The 19,017-nt window shown below is 42.7% G+C and overlaps 1 protein-coding gene across 2 annotated transcripts in view; it reads left to right on the top strand.

The window, feature by feature from the left end:
- The first annotated feature begins 5,272 nt into the window (after nucleotides 1–5,272).
- Nucleotides 5,273–19,017, top strand: part of LOC138358971 (uncharacterized) — a 189,108-nt gene continuing 175,363 nt past the window's right edge. For both annotated transcript variants that reach the window (XM_069317465.1, XM_069317464.1), the window contains exon 1: nucleotides 5,273–5,363. In XM_069317465.1, coding sequence (XP_069173566.1) covers nucleotides 5,334–5,363 — 30 coding nt within the window. In that variant the 5' untranslated portion in view covers nucleotides 5,273–5,333. The remainder of the gene's footprint in view (nucleotides 5,364–19,017) is intronic.

Raw genomic sequence — 19,017 nt, 5'->3', positions numbered from 1 at the left:
GGCTTTGTACCGTATAGGTATGCTTAGTACAGTGTCGTCACTCTTAGTACAGTGAGAAAGCGGTTATTAGTGTTGGTATTATTAGTACAGTGTGTGGGAAAGTTTATTACAGTTTGGAAATGCTTATTACACTGACGGAATGCTAAGTAAAGTGTGGGAATGCTTAGTACATTGTGGGAATACTTAGTACAGTGTTGGAATGTTTAGAACATTGTGGGAATATTTAGTACAATGGGAATGCTTTCTACAGTGTAGGGATGCATAGTACAATCTGGGAATGCTTAGTACACAGTGGGAATGGTTAGTACAGAGTGGAAATGCTTACTACAGTGTGAAAATGCTTAATTGAGTTTGGAAATGCTCGTTAAAGTGATGGAATGTTTATTACCGGGTTTGAATGCCTAATACGGTGTGGGAATGTTTATTAGTCTGTGGGTATGCTTAGTAAAGTATGGGAATGCTTAATGCAGTGTTGGAACGCTTATTATTGTGTGGGAATGCCGATTACAGCGAGGGAACGGTCGTTACAGTGAGGGAACGGTCGTTACAGTGAGGGAACGGTCGTTACAGTGAGGGAACGGTCGTTACAGTGAGGGAACGGTCGTGTGTATGTTTATTCCAGTGTGGGAATGCTCAGTACAGTATTGGAATGTTTAAACAGTGTGGGAATGCTTAGTACAGTGAGGAAATGATTAGTACAGTGTAGGAATGCTTCGTACAGTGTGAGAATGCTTAGTGCAGTATGAGCAAGTTTAATACAATGTGGGCATACTTAGTACAGTGTAGGAATTGTATATTTTATTATGGGGAATACTTATTACAATGAGTGAATAGTCATTACAGGGGGAATACTTATTACAATGTGGGATGCTTAAAACAGTGTGAGGATGCTTAATGCAGTGTGGGAATCCTTAGTACAGTGTGGGAATGCTTAGTAAAGTGTGAGAATGATTTGTACACTTTGGAAATGCTTAGTACAGTGTGAGAATGCTTTATACAGTGTGGGAATGCTTTGTGCAGCGCGGGAATTCACAGTACTGTGCTTGTTACGATGCAAAAACCTTATTACAATGTAGGAACGCTCAACAGCATTGGAATGCTTGCTACCATGTAGGAACGTTTGATAAGAATGAAAATTCTTTGTGCAGTGTAGGAAGTCTTATAATATGTGAACTTTTCTATCAGAGTGGGAACACTTGTTACCACCTGAGAACGCTTCGTATAAAGTGATAATACTTATTACATCCTGAGAATGTTTCTATTTATTTTTATTTATTTATTTATTTATTTGTATATATACAAGAAGATACATTGGGATTGTGAGGATACATAGCATAGTAATAACATTCTTGTAAAGCCACTAGTACGCAGCGTTTCAGGCAGGTCCTTAATCTAAGAAACTTATAAGTAGGCAAATACTTGCAAAATTTATAAAAATGATAACAGTTACATAGCATAAAAAAATAAAAGATGAGAGAAAAATTGTAGGTATATTAAAGCACATAGGTAACTCAGAGTGATTGCAATGACAGCTTGAATGGTAGTTTAACAAAACTTAGCAGGCACAATACAGCATATGGCTAGCACATAAAAGAAGACAGCAATGAACACAATGATAAAGTTGTTTGGATTAAGTACATTAAGATTGGGAGATTGGGTAACACTAGATATAGAGCAAATTTAAAGCTCAGTGTAGAAACTACGAAGATGAAATTAGGTACTTTTTGTTTTTGTTTTTAAATGAGGCAAAAGTTTGACAGCTTTTCAATTCACTAGGGAGTGAGTTCCATAGACTAGGTCCTTAATTTGCATAGAGTGTTTACACAGATTAAGTTTGACCCTGGGGATATCAAAGATATATTTATTTCTGGTGTGGTGATAATGGGTCCTATTACATCTGTCCAGGGAGAGTTTCAGAGCATGGTTTGCATTTAAGAACAGGGTTTTGTAAATGTAGTTGACACAAGAAAATGTGTGGAGGGGTTAATATTTAGCAAGTTAAGGGATTTAAACAACGGAGCTGAGTGTTGTCTGAAAGCAGAGTTTGTTATTATTCTGATAGCTGATTTTTGCTGGGTGATGATGGGCTTAAGGTGGTTTGAAGTGGTAGACCCCCGCACAGATACCATAATTAAGATAGGGAAAGATTAGTGCATAATATAGTGAGAGGAGAGCAGAGTTAGGAACATAATATCTTATTTTGGAGAGTATTCCAACCGTTTTAGAGACTTTCTTAGTTATGTGTTGAATGTGGGTGCTGAAGTTGAGTCTCTTGTCTAGGAATAGGCCAAGAAACTTTCCATTATTTTTATTACTGATGTTAATGTTGTCTATCTGTAGCTGAATTGCATTCGATGATTTGCTTCCAAATAAGATGTAGTAGGTCTTTTCTATGTTTAGTGTTAGTTTGTTAGTTGACATCCATAAGTGGACTTTTTTTAATTCATTATTTACTACATTATTTAGTGTATGTGGGTTGGGGTCTGAATAGATAAGGGTAGTATCGTCAGCAAACAATATAGGTTTAGGAATATTAGAGTCATTAGGCAGATCATTGATATATATAAGAAATAGAAAAGGTCCTAAGATGCTGCCCTGTGGCACTCCAACGGTAATTGGTAGCCGTCCTGAAAACTTTTCGTGGGCAACCGTGTGAGCGCAGGAAACAATTTCTGGGTGAGTCCTTTTTACCAGTTAACAGTGATTGCTTGTAGTTGGCGTGTGCCCAGCGGCCGTAGCAAGTGTTTTGTGAGATGTTAGGCATGTTTTGATAAGCCAGAAAGCCTAAATAATAAAATTAAAGATGAGGGAACCAGTTGAGGAAGGAGCAGCACATCCTATCCCGCTGAGCTCAGGGAGGCAACTGAGGGCCGGGCCGCCAGATGACTCGAGATTGAGGAGCCCCGCAGCCGGCAGGGCGGAGGATGGACCCGTCCAAATGTGGGGAAGTCACCTCACAGTATGTGGGAAGCAGGTAGATGTCGGGTGAAACATTTGTTGTGTGTGTAGTTCATTTCAGTTATATGTGTAGAGGAACATTTTTATTAGCGTATCAATGGGTTGCAGGTTTGTTTAAGGAAGGAGCTGATGGGAGTACTCTGAGGCCAGAGAAGAAGTTAATGAGTGGAACTTCAAGGCCGTAGGAGTGGACGTTGTACTCTGTGGAAGAGCAAGCCCCATAGTGAGGAACTGGACCTCAAACTGTGTGAAGAGGAGCAGTGATGTGAAGTTTCACATGCTTCTGTGGAATCAGTGGTGGAGTACCACTGGAGTCCAAGGGGAAACTTCATGGTACAGCAGCTTGGAAGAGCTGTAGAAGATCCTGGTAGATGAACCTGGAAGAACCTGATGATGTCAGGGTTGTGAACTCCCAGATGTGGGAAGGAAGTTCTTATTGTCTACTTGTAGGGAGTAGGTAGAGTGCTTGATTGTCATTAGCGTGGAAGACACAGTGAAAGGTGGTTATCTTGAGATGATTTCGGGGCTTTAGTGTCCCCGCGGTCCGGTCCTCGACCAGGCCTCCACCCCCAGGAAGCAGCCCGTGACAGCTGACTAACACCCAGGTACCTATTTTGCTGCTAGGTAACAGGGGCATAGGGCGAAAGAAACTCTGCCCATTGTTTCCTGCCGGCACCCGGGATTGAACCCGGGACCACAGGATCACAAGCCCAGCGGGCTGTCCACTCGGCCGACCGGCTCCCTGGAGCCGGTCGGCTGAGGGAGTGGATGATGATGCCATATTTGTTGTACAGGTTTACCCCCTCGGTGAGGTTGGTAGCACAAGTGGCAAGCCAGGAGTTGGACAACCACTTGGTATAAACAGCTGATGGAGTCCTGATGGTATTGGTTTGCAACCAGGTTATAATATCATAAGGTGTTGAAGTTTATTTCCTTATATATTGTATGTGAGTGCTTTATATATGTTCTGTTCTGTTATTATATATTTGTAATGAACAGGTGTTTGCCCTTGTCCTAGTGAGGCTTCCCAGGAAGTAGAAGAGAGAGAGAGAAAGCACCATAGCTGTGGATAGGGTGGTACAGAGTTATAATTCAAACGAATGGGGGGATTAAGGAGGCCATACCATATAAGGAGAGAGTGGGTAGTCACAGCAGCTTGAGCTGGGTGTGTTCACGTGAAAACCAGGCCAGTGTTGGAGCCGCACCCCCTGAATGTGTGACGCTGAGCCCCTCTCCGAGAGTAGGAAGTGTACAGGGTGATCTCCTGATCTGAGTATAGGCACTCTACGAATTTTGGGTTGGTTTGTCCATAAAGGATGGGCAACTGACAACGACAACATCGTAATAGCACCTGCTGAAAGCAAAATGCGGTGTGCCTTCTTCTATCAACCATGTGTAAGCTAGCTGGAATTCTATTCCTTTACACCGAGAACGCTTCTTATAGCATGACAATACTTATTACAACCCGAGAACACTTCTAATAGCGTGGTAATACTTGTTACAACCCGAGAACACTTCTTATAGCATGGTAATACTTATTACAACCCGAGAACCCTTCTCATAGCGTGGTAACCCTCGTTACATCCAGTAAGGTTTCTTACAGCCTTATGAATGCACGTTCCAACATTGGGATAGCTTCCTAGAACGTGGGAAAGCTTGGTATAGTGTAGAAGAGTTTTTTAAATGAGAAAAGACTTCTTTCAGCAACTGAAGGCTTTTAACAGCATGGGAACTTTTCTTGCAAACTGAAGAGAGCTTTCTACATAGTAAGAACGCTTGTAAATTGCGCTTCACATTTCCCTGGAAATAAACATTCCATTCACCTTAACTGTATGGGTCTCGAACCATGGACCCCATGCGTGAGAGGCCGTAGCTCTATCCACTCTACTGTGAGCAGTCTTAAAAGGAAAGTTTCCAGAAGCATCATCCTGCTGCCAAAATTCCAGTCTGGCAGCAGGATGCTGCTTCTGGAAACATTCATCTAAGATTGTTCATAGAAGAGTTGATAGAGCTACGGCCTCACAAGAGTGGGGTCCAGGGTTCGAGACCCATTCAGTCCAGGTGAATGGGCAGAACGCCTGTTATGGCATAATAACAGTATTGTAATGCTTGTAGCAACGTGGGAACTTTTGTTTCAACAGGAGAAGGGGCTGGTCGATGAATATGCTTATAAATTACTTGTTCAATATTATGAGTGTATTTTTGCTGGCTTAAATTTTTTTATCTATCTGTCTTTATTATGTGTCATATTTCGTTTCAGTTAAATGCTTCATTAATTAATTTGGTACATTTTCCCTTATTTTAACAGCAAGGATAAAGTTATTGAGGCCATACCGTGGCCTTTCGAGTTTCCGCTGGCAGAAGACGGTCTCAGCATGGAAGAGTTTAGTGCGCCATCACTTCAAGTAAGTTTTTTCTCTTCATAGAATAAACCATATTTTGAAAATGTTTTTATTTTCCAAGATGTTTGGCATTTAATAATGATTTGTAATTGTGAAAACAGTATTATGTTATTTTAAATTAACTGTTTTCCTTATAACGTTTTATTCAAGTATTATTTACTTAGTGCCGTTAGTTATATTTATCTATATTTGGGGAATTGGCTCATATTCACCAAGGCTGAATGTCTTGTGAAGATATTCACCAAGGTTGAATGTCTTGTGAAGATATTCACCAAGGCTGAATGTCTTGTGAAGATATTCACCAAGGCTGAATGTCTTGTGAAGATATTCACCAAGGCTGAATGTCTTGTGAAGATATTCACCAAGGTTGAATGTCTTGTGAAGATATTCACCAAGGCTGAATGTCTTGTGAAGATATTCACCAAGGCTGAATGTCTTGTGAAGATATTCACCAAGGCTGAATGTCTTGTGAAGATATTCACCAAGGCTGAATGTCTTGTGAAGATATTAATCAAGGCTGAATGTCTTGTGAAGATATTAATCAAGGCTGAATGTCTTGTGAAGATATTAATCAAGGCTAAATGTCTTGTGAAGATATTCATCAAGGCTGAATGTCTTGTGAAGATATTCACCAAGGCTGAATTGTCTTGTGAAGACATTAATCAAGGCTGAATGTCTTGTGAAGATATTAATCAAGGCTGAATGTCTAGTGAAGATATTCATCAAGGCTGAATGTCCTGTGAAGATATTAACGAAGGCTGAATGTCTTGTGAAGACATTAATCAAGGCTGAATGTCTTGTGAAGATATTCACCAAGGCTGAATGTCTTGTGAAGACATTAATCAAGGCTGAATGTCTTGTGAAGATATTCACCAAGGCTGAATGTCCTTGTGAAGATATTAATCAAGGCTGAATGTCTTGTGAAGATATTAATCAAGGCTGAATGTCTGTGAAGATATTAATCAAGGCTGAATGTCTTGTGAAGATATTAATCAAGGCTGAATGTCTTGTGAAGATATTCACCAAGGCTGAATGTCTAGTGAAGATACGAGAGAACGTTTCACTCCTCTAAATATGAACTCTAAACCAAACCAACAATTAATGCAACAGCATATCACTATGCTCATTGATTCGTTGTTATATTATTGACAGTCACAGCAGTATTTTACTGTACTCTCGCTGATAACAGTTCAGGATTCAGAAGATGACACACTGGATAATTTGATCTATACATACGTTATAACTGGAAACACATAAAATTATTGTTGTATGTCAAAGAGCCACAGGTATCAGCGACCCATAGAACTTAACTAAGATACGCTTATCTGATTTTAGTATCAGAAGTAGGTGACCCCCATTCGGCAAGTGTGAAAGTCGATTATTGCCCCATCAACGTGTCTAGAGTGCGGATTCTGTCAAACGGAGCACTTTCCTTCTCCTCTAACACTCAACAATAGGGACACCTTGTCCGATGGAAAAGACAGTACTAGGTGCAAGCTAATTTTAAGATAACCAAGCTGTGTCAAGCATATTCTTGATAAGAAACTGGAGAGGAGAATAACATAACTGATACTTCTCAACCGTTCTGGAAGAGTGAGAGCAGTTACTTGTAGGATGGGAAACTGTGCTACCGGACGACTCTTCTGATTATTACATACTCTATTATCTCTTTGTAAAGTTAACTCAGGTCTAGTGCATTAATATTATAGTTCCGTTTGTGAATTTCAATTGGTAAATAAAAATAATATGAACACTGCATTAGTTTGACACAATTTTTAATAAACGATTTACAGAATAATAATTTAGCCTAATATTTTTCTGAACAGTCTTTACAGTCTTCTTTACAGTCTCCGTGGTGTAGTGGTAAGACGCTCGCCTGGCGATCCGCAAACGCTTTGTCATGGGTTCGTATCCTGGCCGGGGAGGATTTACTGGGCGCAAATCGTTAACTGTAGTCTCTGTTTAACTCAACAGTAACGTGTGTACTTGGTTGTAACAACGATTCTTCGCGGGGGTCGTATTCCAGGGACCTGCCCGAAACGCTACGTGTACTAGTAACTGTACAAGAATGTAACAACTCTTGTATATATCTCAAAAAAACAAAAAAACTTTTCTACAATTTGCAATTTGAATCAATGAAATGTTTCCTTACCATACCACACATATACTTTCTAATTTCCATATACATCAGTTATCTCTTTCTACTAAGCACTATTATTGAGGGTATTAATAAAATGAATAAAGAATTAATTAGGCTTATAGCAAATTATTTAAGAAAAGATAACTGATAACTGTTATCGTGTAGCTGTCAACGTGAGTCAAGTGTCATAACATTTCGATATCTATAATGCAATTCATTTTAAGTGCATGATTGTTCCCAAGTCACTACGACCATGATAGGCTTTGTGATTTATAACTGTACATACAACAGTGAAAATTTTACACATATTCTGTGTCCACGAGGATAAGGCTTTCAACTCAATCATAAGGAACCAAGACAGTTTGTGCGCATGTGTGTAATTTGTTATTATTTAACCTCAGACGCTGGCCACAAATTTACAATGCTAACCAGCACATATAAAATTTCTTATGTTCTTCATAAGAAGATGTTTAACAGCCTGGTTGATCAGACCAGCAACTAGGAGGCCTGGTTGGGGACCGGGCCGCGGTGACGGCAATCGTCATTGCAAGGTAACCTCCATGGACAGGGTTAGAGATAGGTTCTAACATATAGTTCAGTGATTTATTGAGCACTCAACCACAGAAGATGATTGTAGTGCTTTCAAAATGCTAATCGACCATACATTCATAATACATCTATATAAATAAAAATGTAAATGTTTGTTTGCTCAAAATTACTAATCTCCAAATGTTCTTCACCGATTGGTTAGAACTGTTCACACAACGTTCCATTCGCATCCGAGCGGGTTTTTTATATACATACTATATAGATGTCACGTCTGTGACGAGAATTTTTTTTTTTTTTTTGAAAACTGTGTTTTTCGTGTGTTTTTCATGTGAGGGGAAATGTTCCAAACTTTTTAACAGATTGCTTTGAAATTTTAACACAACGTTGCATTCAAATAGGCACGTGTTCTTATATACCTACTATATACATGCCTCACCCTGTGACAGAAAAAAATGCTTATTCTTAAAAACAGCGCCATCTATTGCATGTAATAGGAAAATACACAATACTAAATATGTTACGATCCTATTTTAATGTTTCTGATTGCATTGATAAATTGAATTTTCATAGATTTCGATTTATTTTCGTTTTGATTTAATTATTTTCTGTGACATTGCGTTAGAATTGAGCTGTGTTGTTTACCATACTGTTCATTTCGTAAGTATAAGTATAGATGCCACACCGGTGACAGATAAAAACACGTTTTGTTTAAAACAGCGCCATCTGTTGCACGTAAGAGCAACACACGTTATACTAAATGTGTTACGATTCCATTTCAATGTTTCCGATTTCATTAATAACTTGAATTTTCATCAATTTAAATTTATTTTCATTTTTATTTATTTTTTTGTGTGCCATTGCATTCTAATTGAGGTGTGTTGTTTACCATACCGTTCATTTCATAAGTATAGTTTGTGTTTATTTTTTCATTTTTTTTTCATTTAGTTTTATTAACTGTTTTTCTTATATTTTAGTGATAGGAACATGAGATCATTTGATGTTCCCAATTTTCTGATGGGAACATCAGATCATTTGGGAATGCATCAGATGAGGGAGTGGGGAATGGTGGGGAGGACGAGGGGACGGGAGTGGTGAATGGTGGGGAGGAGGAGGGGACAGGGAAGGGGGGTAACTGGTGGGAGGACGAGGGGAGAAGGGGATAATGGGGACGAAAAACAGGGAATTGAGAATGGTGGGGAGGACGAGGGGACAGGGGAGGGATGAATAGGAGGGAGAACGAGGGGATGGAGGAGTGGGAGATGGTGGGGAGGACGAGGGGATGGTGATTGTGGAGTGGGGAATAGTTAGGAGGACGAGAGGACGCTGGAGTGGAAAATGGTGGAGAGGATAAAGGGCTGGAAGAGGGGAGAATGTTGGGGAGGACGAGGGGGGATGGGGAAGATAAATAATGGGGGAAGACAAAGGGATGGGGCAGGGGGGGAAAGGTGGGGAGGACTGGGAGATAGGGAAGGTTGCCGTGGCTCAGCAACGCACATGCGGTGCTGAGCCACAGCAACGCGTGGCTGGGTACGGCTAGTCTATATTAATAAAAATATAAATGTTCCTTTGTTCAAAATCGGTAATCTTTGAAAGTTCTTCACCGATTTCTTTGAAATTTTCACACAACGTTCCATTCGCATCCGCGCGGGTTTTTATATGTATATTATATAGATGTCATGTCTGTGACTGGGGAAAAAAACATTTTTTTTTTAAACGGTATTTTTCATGTGTGCAGTGGTGCAATTTTGGTGCAACGTTCCATTCCAACTCGCACGTGTTTTTATATACCTATTATATAAATGCCACACTTGTGACAGGCAAAAGCATGCGTCTTTTGAAAAACAGCGCCATCAGTTGCACGAAATAGCAACACACGCTATGCTAAATATGTTGCGATTCCATTTCAAGGTTTCTAATTGTATTGACAAATTGATTTTACATAGATTTTGATATATTTTCATTTTGATTTAATTATTCTGTTTGACATTGCGGTGAAATTCAGCTGTGTTATTTACCCTACGGTTCATTTTCTGAGTATAGTTATTTTTTATTTTTTTTCATTTCGTTTTTTAAAGGTTTTTCTTATATAACAGTGATGGGAACATTAGATCATTTGATTGTCCCAATTTTCTTATGGAAAATAGGATCATTTGGGAATGCATTGGACAAGAGAGTGGAAAATGGTGGGAAAGACGAGGGGATGGGAGTAGGGGATGGTGGGGAGGACGAGGGGACAGGGGTTGGGGGGGTAATGGTGGGGAGGACGAGGGGACAGGGGTTGGGGGGGTAATGGTGGGGAGGACGAGGGGACAGGGGTTGGGGGGGTAATGGTGGGGAGGACGAGGGGACAGGGGTTGGGGGGGTAATGGTGGGGAGGACGAGGGGACAGGGGTTGGGGGGGTAATGGTGGGGAGGACGAGGGGACAGGGGTTGGGGGGGTAATGGTGGGGAGGACGAGGGGACAGGGGTTGGGGGGGTAATGGTGGGGAGGACGAGGGGACACTGGAGTGGGAGATGGTGAGGAGGACAAAGGGACGGGGGTGCGGGGGGAAATGATGGGGGAGGACGAGGGCACAGGGTAGTGGGGAATGGTTTGGAGGACGAGGGGGCTGGGGAGAGGGGGAAAGATAGGGAGGACCGGGAGACAGGGAAAGGTTGCTGTGGCTTGATAGAGCTAGTATGTTTCATGACGAGGTTATAAATGCATTTCATACAAGGTTACACATATCCTGTATACTCATACATACATGTATATATGCAAATATACATTTATATCTCTCCTACTCTGACAGGTTAAGATAGCTGATATAGGAACTAGTGTGTTAATAATCACTTAACCAGTGAAAGTGATTAAGAGGCTTTCACAAACTAAGGTTATGAGTACAATACATACATTGTATATCTGATACATTGCATAGTCAATCTTGGGTACAAATCCAGTATATTATCAAGTGTCCCAAGATTCAGACAGTACATCCAGAGTTCAACATATCTCAGCCCAGGAGGACGAATATCAATCAATATGGAACTTTCTACAATATAATATTCAAGGGAGTACATGTTTCTCTTTCACAAACTTGACACAGTGTGTATTCGACGATTGGGTTTTTATAAAGCTGCCAGATACGTTTATATCCCAGGCATATTCTGGCCACTATAACATCACATTGCCGAGTTCTTGTTCTATTAGTTCCATATATGAATATTTCATCATGATATTTATCATGTTAAATGCTACAGTTTTCAGGTCTTTGTGAATTTGTTAGGTCAGTATGATTATGAGATTTTTCATAACAATTCTAATACATCCGTCAACTATCAACTTAAAGTCTAGATGGACCTCCTAAGGAAGGAACTGCTTAGCTAACACGTTAAATTAAGTGTTGCAAGCCGCTCATTCCCCACTGTAAAGACCATAGAAAAATTATGAAGGCGCGAGCAAACGCCAAGACCTCAAAAGTTTGAAATTCCGTACACTTGGCCGTCAACCTTCGCTAATCGCCGGAGTGATTCTGATGAGTAGATCAGCGGTCCTCACATCAAATTTGTAGATGTGAGGTGCTATGAATCTAGCCCAAGTCTCATGAAGCAGTCTCAAATTAATAGCAATAATTTCAGAGATCGAGGCAGAACAAAGATAAATTAATAATGCGTGGGGAGTAACGGAAGACAGCGTTCAAATTAACAACACAGTTTATTCATTTCTATTCCTCGAATCAACAATTAATTGTACACGAATACGTTACACTCAACACTGGCTCAACAGTTACATCAAAGAAATGAATTCCCTCTGTGGCACTTCTTATCCCGATTAACTCAGGTGACCAGTTAACTATCCAATGGACTGATAATTAATCCCCACGTCTACGTTACTTAACTATGAGTTTATTAACAAAAGAGTCACTCAAGTTATCTGTCCAACTGACAGATATTAATAACAGACGGTGCGTTAATGAACAATGTAGTCCTTGTGTGAGTCAATCAAACTCTGATCGGAAATAACTACTTTGACTTCCGTGAACCCTTAATTACTTGTCCAACTGACAGATAATTTGCAACAGACCGTTACTTATTGCAAGCCGTCAGCCTTACCTGAATTCCTACGCCACCATCTGACTTCACCTGAAGTGTTTTTTTTTTATTTTTTTTGCATGCAAGCATGCAAGTTAAATACAATAAATACAATAAAACAACACTATTTTTTTTGGGGGGGGGGGCTTTGTTGTTATGTTTCCTATGTTGTTTTATTGTATTTATGTAGGAAACACAACAACAAACACCCCCCCCCCCCAAAAAAAAAATAGGCCAGAAGGACCGACAGCACAGTACAACAATAAGCAAAACTAGAGAAACGCAAGAGAAAGACAGCATACATCAAGACAAGAACATAACACAAAATAAAAAGCAATATAAACAAGGAAACATTTCAAGCAAATAAGGACAAGAAAACCAAACAGAGTAACAAATGAAACAAATAAACAGAAGCACCGGCCGGAAGGACTGACAACAAAGCACATCATGAAGTACAACATGAAATATAGCACAATAAAATCATAACATGCAACAAGCCATAAATAAAAACAAAAGAAAAAACAATACAACATGTAAGGCATAAATATAACACACAGGGCATAGTAACAACACAAAACAAACACATGAACAAGAACACACACACCAAACCACCGGCCTTGCAACAAACAAAGGGAGAGGCACGAGTACATAACACAATAGGGCAAACAAACAGCCAGAGGGGCACACAGCACTACATAAAGCAAATAAACTGGACATCAGTGGACATACTTGACCGGGAACTGGGCACTCAGGAACCGCACATGGAACGCTTCCCAGAGCAACCACCGCCAAGGGCCTCGGCCATCCACCGGGGAAGCCATAACATCCTGAACCCTGGCAACAAACACCCGCAAACAGGGGACCCAGATGGTACTACTGACGAGGCGAGTGGCGGCTGCCACGTGTCCCCACACGTAGGGAACCTGCCTACCATGAAAGTTCTTCGTTCGTCAGACAGCAGTAACTCGGCAATCGTCGTCCAGTGACCCGGTGGCATCACAGACGCCGGCAACACGCCCTCCAGGGCCCCAACGTGCATCCTAACAGGAGCGAACTTGACAGAGGGCACCATCACAGGGGCACCCGCGGCCACAGGCACACCACCAGACAACGGCAGGGAATCCGGACAGCGCGCATCCTTCCGTAAGGTCACCACCAGACTACGCCCAGCACCATTATCCATACCATTCCTGTCAGTGGAAGCCACCACCCCACACTGCGGAGAGCCCCCTGGTGGAGAAAGAACAGAAGTAACGTCCGAGACACAGGCACCAGCACCAGTAGGCACATGGACCTCCGCCACCACTAACTGCGTAAACATCGATGCATCCGGATCCACATCAACACCTGAAGACCCACAGTCACTGAAGTCACCAACATCAGCCCAGGCAGAAGATGAAAGCCGGGAACGTTTGGGCTCCGTCCGGACATCGTCCGAGCCGGATGCGGACCCAGAAACACGGATACCACCAGCCGGACGCAGAACACAGAACAGCAGTAGCCTTAACCACAGGTGGAACCAGACCGCACACAGCAGGAGGCGGCACCGCCACCCCAGCACCCATCACAGACGGAACACAAGGCGAGGGCGCAGGGCCAGGCACAGGAGCAGAAGACAAGGAAGAGGAGAGCGCCGACGACGCACAGAGATCGCCCCTAAGGCCATCGGGAGCAGCGGGGACAGCGACGGGATCAGGAAGAACATCCGACGGCATGGCAACACCCGGAGGAGGGTCCTCAACAACTGAAGGAAGGACAGGCGAAGCAGAGGGAGCCGCAGCATCCAACGGGACACTCACCTCCTCACCCCCGGAGTCCTCCTCCAGGGGGAGTGGCAGGAAATCCTCTTCCTTGAACATGTTCACGGGAGCAGCCGCAGCCTCAGTGCACCCGGCAGCCTGATGGCCCAACAGTCCACAGCGAAAACACGTCTGCGGTTGCCGTGCATAGTACACCCGTATGGAGTACCCTAAAAGCTGGACAGAGGATGGAATGTCTGACCTTAAGCGCATCCATAGGGTACGAATGTTGGTCTTCACACCCGCATACTTGCCAGAAGACTGCGTGTACAACCGCACACTGACGACGGCGCCAAACCGGTGGAAGAAACGCCGGAGGAGGGTCTCGGGAAACTCCATGGGGGGGCCCATGGACACTCACATCCGTCATGGCACCGCTACGATCCGAAATAGACACAGATCCGGTGCCATCCTGCAGCTGCAAGGTACGTCCCTCGTACCACCGGATAAAGTCACGGTACACCGCTTCTCCCACAAACTTGATAACCACACGGTGAGCACTTACCAGCTCAACACCGTAGATTTCCATGACCGGGATATGGATTATGTTATACATGACCATCCCCACGACAGGGTATCCCGCACGACCAGTAAACTCCAAACCCACAAGTTGACCCTCACAACAGAGAAGATGGCCACCCATTTCAAAAGCGCCACGTCCACACCAGCCAGGAACAGCAGGAGGGTAGAGACACCCACACCCCCTGCCGACGAAAGTGGCAAACACTCCAACTACCGGAGAGGCCAGGCGACACGTCTGCACCTCACGACAGCTTGAGCACAACTCCCACTTCGCCTGAAGTGGCTGTTTTTGGCCCCATATCCCTTGACCGACCAAAGCAACTGTTCCTTGGAAATTAATTAACCCAAACGTATTTTATGTTAACTCAAATTATTTTGTGAACAATTCCTCTATAAGCAATGGGTGTTCCCTTTGTGACGTTACGTTAATTACCCTCTCAATCAACGCTCACTGAATACTGGACAACCAAATATACAGAGTACTCGGTACTCTGTCTGTATATAACACCAAGTACTCGGCCCACTGACGAGTTCACCCACGACACAATAAATCAACACTCGATGATCTAAAACAATTAAAACACGGCCCAACAATTGGCTGAAACAACAGCAATAACACACACGGTGATTTAAACCAATTAATTAGAACACGGCCCAAGCATTGCAACTCACTTGCCATGACAATTAATGAAACACACTAATAACACACTCGGCTTCATGACACTATGATTATGTATCATACCCACTGACCTCACCTGTAGCTCTCTGTTATTAAACGCTAATGTGGAACACTAAGGAAATAACACTCTCCTAATCAACTTGGGCAAGTGATTAGCGATCCCACGGATCGATAATTACTCCCAAGAATTTACGTTACTTAACAGAGCGGTCAAACACGACCTTGACATTACTCACTCTTCGCCACAAATCCACCAAATTACGTTAAGCATGTCAGTCACGTATAAATTACACTTGTCAAAACCCGGGGAAACACAACACCTGTATATAAACACACACACTGGTAACAATCCACAATATCCTATGCCAGGAAAACCCCGGTGTTACAACACTTTACCCCTACCATAACCTGATGACCGGAACGGGATCTCCGGCAAAGGACTACACTTGTGAGCATGACATGACATGACACAATTCACCTAGAAATGTAATCAACACAAACCCCACCAGTATGGAGTCCAGTACTACTTAAATACACAGCTGAATGTGTCTCCTGTGTCCAAACACTCACACACATGTACGCACATTATACTCAGTTCAACCGCTCCTTGACGGAAACGGCGTTAAATAGGGGTGAAATCTCATGTGCTCCGCGCTTCAATCACCTATCAGGTGCTATAGTGACAATGGGGGCAGATCACCTGAACTGGAAATCAGCCTTAGAGATATAAATCACCAAAATCGACACAGGGGTACGTTCTCAATTACACCAGCCTACCCATTCCATCATACTACCATGCACACACAATGAAGCTGCAGCACTGTAGATTCGTAGATCGGCCGTGGCTACCTCCCAAGGTGACGCAGCTAGGCTAGAGTACCCTGCGATGAGCTGTGTTGAGCACGACATGGCTCGGTACAGCTCATACCCACCCCTCACTAGGTGGCTTTGCACCTCCCTCAGGGGCGAAGCAGAGTGCTTGCACAAAATGGCGGCAAACACAGCAAAGCACAATTATCCATCACTATTGTTCGAAATTCCCGCGAATTTCTAGTGGAAAACTGCCTTGAACACTGGGAAGACATTCCCAGATCTCTCCACTGCTACCTTACCTTGAGGTTACCTTGAGGTGCTTCCGGGGCTTAGTGTCCCCGCGGCCCGGTCGTCGACCAGGCCTCCTGGTTGCTGGACTGATTAACCAAGCTGTTAGACGCGGCTGCTCGCAGCCTGACGTATGAGTCACAGCCTGGTTGATCAGGTATCCTTTGGAGGTGCTTATCCAGTTCTCTCTTGAACACTGTGAGGGGTCGGCCAGTTATGCCCCTTATGTGTAGTGGAAGCGTATTGAACAGTCTCGGGCCTCTGATGTTGATAGAGTTCTCTCAGAGTACCTGTTGCACCTCTGCTTTTCAACGGGGGTATTCTGCACATCCTGCCATGCCTCCTGGTCTCATGTGATGTTATTTCTGTGTGCAGGTTTGGGACCAGCCCCTCAATTATTTTCCACGTGTAAATTATTATGTATCTCTCCCGCCTGCGCTCAAGGGAGTACAGATTTAGGCTCTTTAGTCGGTCCCAGTAATTTAGATGTTTTACTGAGTGGATTCTAGCAGTAAAGGATCTCTGCACGCTCTCCAGGTCAGCAATTTCTCCAGCTTTGAAAGGGGCTGTCATTGTGCAGCAGTACTCTACTCTAGAGAGCACAAGCGTTTTGAAAAGTATCATCATCGGTATAGCATCTCTAGTGTGGAAAGTTCTTGTTATCCAACCTGTCATTTTTCTTGCAGTTGTGACGGCTACTTTATTGTGTTCTTTAAAGGTAAGGTCTTCCGACATGAGTACACCCAGATCCTTTACATTGCCTTTTCGTTCTATATTATGATTTGCCTGAGTTTTGTACGTGGTTTCTATTTTTATATTTTCAATTTTTCCGTAGCGCATGAGCTGGAACTTATCCTCGTTAAACACCATATTATTTTCTGTAGCCCATAGAAAGACCTGATCTACATCTGATTGGAAGTTTGCCGTGTCCTCTATGTTGCCAACTCTCATGGAAATCCTAGTGTCATCTGCAAAGGATGATACAGTGCTATAGGTTGTGTTCTGGTCTATGTCCGATATGAGGATGAGAAAAAGTACTGGAGCAAGCACAGTACCCTGGGGGACTGAGCTCTTCACGGTTGATGGGCTGGATTTTATTTTGTTGACTATTACACATTGGGTTCTGTTAGTCAGGAAATTGTAGATCTATCTGCCTATTTTCCCGGTAATTCCTTTTGAACGCATTTTATGTGCAATAACACCATGGTCACATTTATCAAAGGCTTTTGCGAAATCTGTGTAAATTACATCAGCATTTTGTTTGTCTACCATAGCATCTAATGCCATATCATAGAGGTCCAGCAACTGCGACAGGCAAGAGCGCCCTGTTCTGAAACCATGTTGTCCGGGGTTATGGAGATGCTGTGATTCCATGTATTTTGTGATCTTACTTCTTAGCACTCTCTCAAAATTTTTTATGATGTGCGATGTTAGTGCTATCGGTCTGTAATTTTTTGCCTCTGCCTTATTTCCTCCTTTATGGAGTGGTGCTATCTCTGCTGTTTTTAGTATGTCAGGGATAACGCCAGTATCTAGGCTGTCTCCACAGAATGTGAAGGGCCTGCGATAGTGGTTTTTTACAGTTCTTGAGGAATATGGAGTTCCAAGAATCCGGGCCTGGTGCAGAGTGCATAGGCATACTGTTTATGGCTTCTTCAAAATCTAGTGGCGATAGGGTGACGTCTGATATATGATTTGATGTTATTATCATATCCATGAAAAATTCATTTGGGTTATCAATCTTTAGTGCATTTAATGGCTCGCTGAAAACAGAGTCGTACTGCTTCCTCAGTAAATCAACATTTCTTTGTTGTCATCGGTGAAAGTTCCATCTCCCTTTCGCAGGGGCCCGATACTAGATGTGGTTTTTGTTCTTGATTTTGCATAGGAGAAAAAATATTTCGGATTTCTCTCTATTTCACTGATGGCCTTTTGCTCTCTTTGCCTCTCCTGGGTTTTGTATGATTCTTGTAGCTTGAGTTCAATTGTTTCTATTTCTCTACCTAACCTTCTTCGCCGTTCTTGAGATAGGGTGCGACTCTCAAGTTGTTCCGCGATTCGTTTTCTTCGCCTATATAGGGAACGACGTTCCCGTTCCAATCTGCATCTCTTTCTCTTTTTTCTTAGGGGTATGCGGTTTGAACATATTTCTAGTGCTACTGAGCTTATTTTTTCCAGGCACTGGTTCAGGTTTGCATTTTCTAGCTGTTCTTCCCAGCTTATTTCTGTGAAGTCCTGGTTTATTTGCTCCCAGTTTATCTGTTTATTATTGAAGTTGAATTTGCTGAAATCTCCTCCACCGGGAATCTGGACTGGTTTTGAAGGTCCATTCCCCATGGTTGTCAGATCTTCAATTAAGTTGTGATCTGAGTAACAGGTATTTGTAATCATTATGTTCCCGATCAACTCATCATTATTAGTGAAAATGAGGTCCAGCGTGTTCTCCTTCCTAGTTGGTTCTACTATTTGCTGGTTTAAGGCAAACTTATCGCACATCCGTAGCAGGTCATTTGCATGTGCCTGTTCATTTAGGCTACTTCTTGGTATTCTTTCTGATATTACTGTATTAGCCAGGTGCTTCCATTTCAGGTGCCGTAGGTTGAAGTCCCCAAGCAGGATGATGTTCGGAGCTGGATTTGCGAGGTTTTCCAAGCAGTGTTCTATTTTCATTAATTGGTCTTTAAACTGCTGAGGGTTTGCCTCCGGCGACTTATATACAAGGACAACAACTACATTTAGGATCTCAATTTTGACTATCAGCACTTCCACCATATCATTTGAGGTGTTTAGCAGCTC

The sequence above is a fragment of the Procambarus clarkii genome, chromosome 88 (genome assembly GCF_040958095.1).
Source record: "Procambarus clarkii isolate CNS0578487 chromosome 88, FALCON_Pclarkii_2.0, whole genome shotgun sequence".
NCBI lineage: Eukaryota > Metazoa > Arthropoda > Malacostraca > Decapoda > Cambaridae > Procambarus > Procambarus clarkii.
This window is presented reverse-complemented; position numbering and strand designations above follow the sequence as displayed.